This window comes from Stenella coeruleoalba (assembly GCF_951394435.1).
Source record: "Stenella coeruleoalba genome assembly, chromosome: 8".
NCBI lineage: Eukaryota > Metazoa > Chordata > Mammalia > Artiodactyla > Delphinidae > Stenella > Stenella coeruleoalba.
This window is the reverse complement of record NC_137154.1, coordinates 5,275,153-5,280,958: the sequence shown is the minus strand read 5'-3', so window position 1 is coordinate 5,280,958 and position 5,806 is coordinate 5,275,153. Positions and strand designations below refer to the sequence as shown.

The window sequence follows — 5,806 nt, the reverse complement described above, 5'->3', positions numbered from 1 at the left end:
GCTCAAGATTGTGCCTCACGACCCCCTGTTCAGAAGGGAGGGCTGATGCCGGGCAGATGTGGCCTGGATCAGGGACGCTGGCGGGGTGGAGGCCACTGCGGGCAGGGCAGGCACGGAGAACGTGAGCTTCTCAGTCTGGAGGAAGGCAATGCCCTCCTCGTAGGAGGCAAGCTCGTTGATGAACACAGGGTCCATGGTGGACTCCCCCTCATAGAGCACGTCCTCACCGCTGAACATCTGGAAGATGGGTGCGCCAGGCCGCAGTGGCTCAAAATCTCAGTCCTGGGAGAAGAGCCAAGGACCAAGGTTGCTGGGGCTGACCTCTGCCCTGGCCTCAGTGCGGGCCACCCCAGCAGGGACTGCCTAAGAGATGCTGCTCACTTATGGCCCTGCCCACTTGCTCCTTCACTTCCTCGATCAATGCAACAGGGTGTCTGCTGAGATGCCAACTGGCTCTGTGTCTAGAAATGGAGACACCAGTCACCTTAGAAAGGCACTTGTCATTGTGGAAGTGTACCCTAGTGGTTACGGGCACAGATAGTGAAGCCTGCGTCCAAAGCCTTGCTAGCTGTGTGACCTTGAGCAAGTCACTTAACCTCTCTGTTCCTCAGCTTCCCCATCTGTAAAATAGGGATTATTCTATCTCCTCCTATTATCCTGAAGTCTAAATTAAACAGCTAATAGTGCTTAAAACAGTGCCTGACACATAGTGAATATAATATAAAAGTTTATTAGATAAATTTTTAAATTGTGGGAGAAATCACTCAAAATGTCTCTTATTCAGCATCCACAAGGAAGATGGGTGGTGGCGCAGGTGCGTGGCATAAACGTAGGTGCCTTCCAGGGGAGGCCGTGGTGTTGTGAAGGTCTGGGATAAGTAGAGGCCCGGCCCGAGGCCTTGGGCCCCAGCAGCTGGTTCAGGTCTCTGGCCCTGGCATTTCAGGGGCGAAGATATAGTGTCAGCCCCTGACAGTCTCCGTCAGTGATCAGAGGGTCAGAGTGTGTGAGTGGTGCGGGGGAGGGCAGCCTTGTGCCGCCGACATGAGTGAAGCCCCTGAGACCCTGCAGGAGGGACAGAGCAGCTCAGGGGCTCATGTGGCTGCCTGCCCTCTCGCACGGCCCCAAACCCTCAGCCTGGCCCTGCCCACCCGCCTCATCAGCTCTCTCGCCGGCCACACCTCCAAGCACTGTGCTGGTCTCGCCTTCAGGCCTCCTACCTGCTGGGCCCTTCCCTGGAACTCCTCTCCTCTCCACCTGGTTAACTTACACTCACCCTTTGGGGCTTGGCTGAGACCCCGCCTCCTTCCGGAAGCCTTCCCTGACTGCCCTTGACCAAGTTAGATGCTTCGTGTAGCCCCCAGCCCTGCCTTTAGCCTCCTGGTTTGTGGTCGCTGAGTCCATTCTCTGTCCTTAGTAAGCTGAGGACAGCGCCTCAGTCCTATACCCCATTCTCTCACCCGAGCTGGCCTGAGATGGGGCTCAGAGGTGGGGCTCGGCCAGTATCCACTGAAGGAAGGTATAAACAGTGGTTGCGTAAACGCAGCCTGTGGGGGGCTGATCTGAGGCAAGCCCCGGGTCTGGGGAACCCAGAAGAGGCCGTGTCTCAGCCTGGGATCCGGAAGGGCTTCCTGGAGAAGGTGACATCAATCTGAATTTCTCTAAACTGAAAAGGGAGGAATGGGCATCACAGGCAGAAGGGTGCCTCCTGCCGGGTGGAGGGACTGGACCAGCTTAGCAGGTGGGGGCCCTTGGCAGCCCTGCACTTGGCAGCCCTCCAGGGCTCTCTCTGGGGGAGTAGTCTTCATCTCAGGCTTTAAAGAGTCCCTACAAGCAATTTCCCAAAGCCTTGGGCAGCTCCCCAGCGGGAGCTGTAGCAGCAGGGCAGGGTGCTCACCTGCGGAAGGACCCGGTGAAGGCATGACTGAGGTCATGGCCCACGTAGCGGCAGCAGGCGGCTGAGGCCACCGGGTTGGCCAGCAGCACAGGCATGGTGGAGAAGCTGAGTCTCTGCACCTCCCCTGGGACCCGCAGCCAGTGCCGGCCAGGTAGGCGCTAGCTGTCTCATTGCCGTGAGTAGCCCTGGTCACTGCCACATGGTGCAGGGCCGCTCAGGGCACCAGCAGCCAGCACGTCGCCGTGTGGGGTGGCGCACCTGGCGGGTGGACCTGCCAGGCAACCCTGGCGCCAGCACAACGCCCAGTGCTTAGAGCTGGGCTGGTGGTGGTGAGCTCCCCGAGGCCTGAGGAGCCCAAGCCAGGCGGGGCGGTTGCTTGTCCAAAGCCGTGGCTGGATGTTAGCTCAGCGGTGTCCCACCTGCACCTCCAGTGGCCCAGGTTGGTCCCTCCTCGTGCCTGCAGTCCCTCCATTGGCACCCTTCCCTTGAGGGTAAGCATTGCCCTCCCCTGCCTTTCTCTGAGGCGATCATTTCTCTGCTCCCTTTGGAGAGAAGGGGTTTCTTTCTCCCAAGTTGAGAAAAGGGGCCCAGACTTGGGAAGATGGATCCACCAAGGCACACTCCCTATAGCAAGAGGGCTGTGCTCCCATTTTATAGATGGGGAAACCGGGCACAGCAGGGGAAGTGGACGGTGTCACAGGAGCTGGCTGTGGAGTGTCGGGTTCCAGGCGACTCCTGTTCCTTCCTGCCCCTCCCCCATGCTCCTCTGAGCTGGTGCAGGGGCCTTAGGGAAGAAGGGGTGGTTACCTGTCAGTGCAGGTCTCAGCTGCCTGGGCCACCAGGGCTGGGATGTGCACCTCCTGGAACGATGGGTATTTATGGGCCAGGAGATCCCTGGGCAGGAAGTGTCTGTGCTGAGTTGGTAGAGAGCAGGGCGCAGGAGTGGGTGATGGGCTGAGGTCCACCCTGAGGTCAGTAGTGCTGGGGTCTCCCTGCCTGCCTCTACCTCACACTGTTGCTTGCTGCTGCCGTGGTCCACTGAGTCCAGGTCCTGCGGCCACGCCCCTGCTCTTGCCCTTGGTCCCTCCTCTGGGAATCTCAGCATTCCCGCCTCCTGGGGCCAGCTGGGGCTCCCGCTGGGGAGCTGCACAAGGCTTTGGGAAATTGCTTGTAGGGACTCTTTAAAGTCTGAGATGAAGAATACTCCCCCAGAGAGAGCCCTGGAGGGCTGCCAAGTGCAGACCGTTCATTGCCCAGGTGTCCAGCCAAGGAAGGGCAGGCCTGGAATCCACCACTGGCTGAGCCATGGGCCACCACCAGGCCAGGCCACCACAAGTTGCCTGTTGAGACGGTGCCTTGGTGGCCACCCAGATGAGGAATATCCCCCTCCCTCCATCCCTTCAGCAACATGCTTCTGTCCCTGCGGCCCTCAGAGGACCAGGGTCACTCCTGGGTCACGCTTTACCCTAAAGGGCTATGAGCTGTGGGGTCCCAGCTTTACAGCTCTTTGGTGCTTTAAACAATTTCTAAATATTTCATTGTTATTGATCGTTTTCAGGGACAGGTATGCCTCAAATGATTCAACTTGCTTTGTTTTGGAAATGACCCTCAGATCCATTTTATAGATGTGGAAACTGAGGCTCAGACAGGATGCCCAAGGGTACCCAGGGCACTAGAGGCAGAACTGGAATTGGAACCTGGGAGGTGTCCAATCTGAGCCCACTCTCCTCTTGCTGCTCTCAAGGGACAAGGGGGTAAGGATGAAGGCTAAGTCCCCCGCACGCGGCCCCAAGTCCTGTCCTTTCCCCAGGAGCCGAGGGTGGTCCAGTGGTCCCTGAGTAGAGAGGCACTGCTGGGCAGTGACCGTCAGGTCACCAGTGCCTCCTGCGTGCCAGCACTGGGGCCCTGAAGCTGGGCCTCCCCCAGGCGTCTGGTCCCAGGCCTTCTTCACGACCAGGCTGAGTCCTCCCAGGAGGTGTCAGCCCAGCTCCAGAACCAGGCCCAGCAGCTCGGGCTCCCTCCAGGCCAGCCCTCTTTGCAGCTGCTCAGATCACAGGCAACTCCTCGTGAGGGCTGGGCTCACCTGTACTTTCCTGCTCTCCTGCTCACCCCCATAGGTGGAGCTGTGGGACCTGTCAGGCCTGCTGGTACCTCAGTAGGGTAGCTGGGGGGGTGGGGTCACTGAATCTTCATGGGCAACGGCCCTGGCGCCGCAAACGGAGGGCAGCTACCATTCGCTCTGTTCGTGGGGCTGGACCTGGGCTCTGGGAGGTTGAGCGACTCGGCCGACCCCCTGGCCAGGGGTGGTGGAGGGAGTCAGTGGGGTGTCTGCCTCCCTCCGGGTCCCTGCTCCCCGCTTCGCTCAGGGTAGGGGCCTCGAGGCCCTGCTTTCTAAGGCAGAAGCCGCAGTCTTTGAGAGGCCCCCCCAGGCTGCCGGGCTTCTGCTGTTCTCTGGGTGCTGGGCCTCTTGGGAAGGAAGGAAGGGTCTGAGCACCAGCTCTGGCTATCTGGGGGGTTGCTGGAGACCAGAATGCTTCCTGCCAGGAGGTGGTGGGCCCCCAGCTCTGGGGAGGACAGCCTTAGGGGGTCCTGGAAAGTTTCACTTCCCCTGGCTGGGGTCTAGCGTCGCCCTCTTAGAAGGTATATATATATATTTTTTAATTAATTTATTTTTTAAATTGAAGTATAGTTGATTTACAATAGTGTTTTATATATATATATATATTCTTTTAAAAATTATTTTAATTTTTTAAATTAATTCTTCATTATAGGTTATTACAAGGTATTGAATATAGTTCCCTGTGCTATACAATAGGACCTTGTTTTTATTTTATATATGGTAGTATGTATATGTTAATCCCATACTCCTAATTTATCCCTCCCCCACTTCCTCTTTGGTGACCATAAATTTGTGTGTTTTTTTAGTTTTCGTTTTAAATTTATTTATTTATTTATGCTGTGCCGGGTCTTAGTTGCGGCATGCGAACTCTTAGTTGCGGCATACATGCAGGATTTAGTTCCCCAACCAGGGATCGAACTTGGGTCCTCTGCGTTGGGAGCACAGAGTCTTAAACACTGGACCACCAGGGAAGTCCCCATAAATTTGTTTTCTATGTCTGTGAATCTGCTTCTGTTTTGTAAATAAGTTCATTTGTCCTAATTTTTAGATTCCACATATAACTGATATCATATAATATTTGTCTTTCTCTGACTTACTTCACCTCATGTGATCATCTCTAGGTCCATCCGCGTTGTGCAAATGGCATTATTTCATTCTTTTTATGGCTGAGTAACATTCCATTGTACATTTGTACATTACATTGTGCATTCCTTATCCATTCATCTGTCGTTGGACATTTAGGTTGCTTCCCTGTCTTGGCTATTGTAAATAATACCACTACAAACATTGGGGTGCATATATTTGTTTGAATTAAAGTTTTCTCCAGCTATATGCCCAGGAGTGGGATTGCTACATCATATGGCCGCTCTATCTGTAGTTTCTTTAAGTGATCTCCACACTGTTCTCCATAGTGGCTGCACTGAATTATATTCCCACAAAATGTATAGGAGGCTCCCCTCTTCTCCACACCCTCAGAAAGTGTTTATAGAATGGAAGGGCATCTGGGAGCCAGGGCAAGAGCTCCCAGGAACAGCAGCCCCCAATCCCAACTGAGTGTGCAAGCTCGTGTGTGTGTGCGCTGGTGTCTGAGGATCTGTGTATTCACGTCTGTGCTGCGTGTACCAACGTGTGTGCGAGCCACAGCAGTGAGAACAGTCTGGAGGTGGGCCTGCTGAGTCACACCTCTGAGCCCCAGGAAGTAGACGGGGCCCCCAGCCCCCACTGGCTCTGACACCCCTCCCTGACAAGCTGTGTGACTTGGGGAGTCAGTGCCCTCTCTGGGCCTTGGCTCC

The 5,806-nt window shown here is 55.6% G+C and overlaps 1 protein-coding gene across 1 annotated transcript; it reads right to left on the bottom strand.

Moving 5' to 3' along the window:
- On the bottom strand, positions 1 to 2,999 carry ACY3 (aminoacylase 3; the record flags this gene model as incomplete). Its single annotated transcript, XM_079928345.1, is given in 7 exon segments — positions 1 to 276; positions 280 to 282; positions 852 to 879; positions 881 to 931; positions 1,895 to 2,042; positions 2,045 to 2,107; positions 2,906 to 2,999. Coding segments are annotated over 7 exon segments (648 nt in total). The 3' UTR covers positions 1 to 15.
- Between the last annotated feature and the right edge of the window lie 2,807 nt (positions 3,000 to 5,806).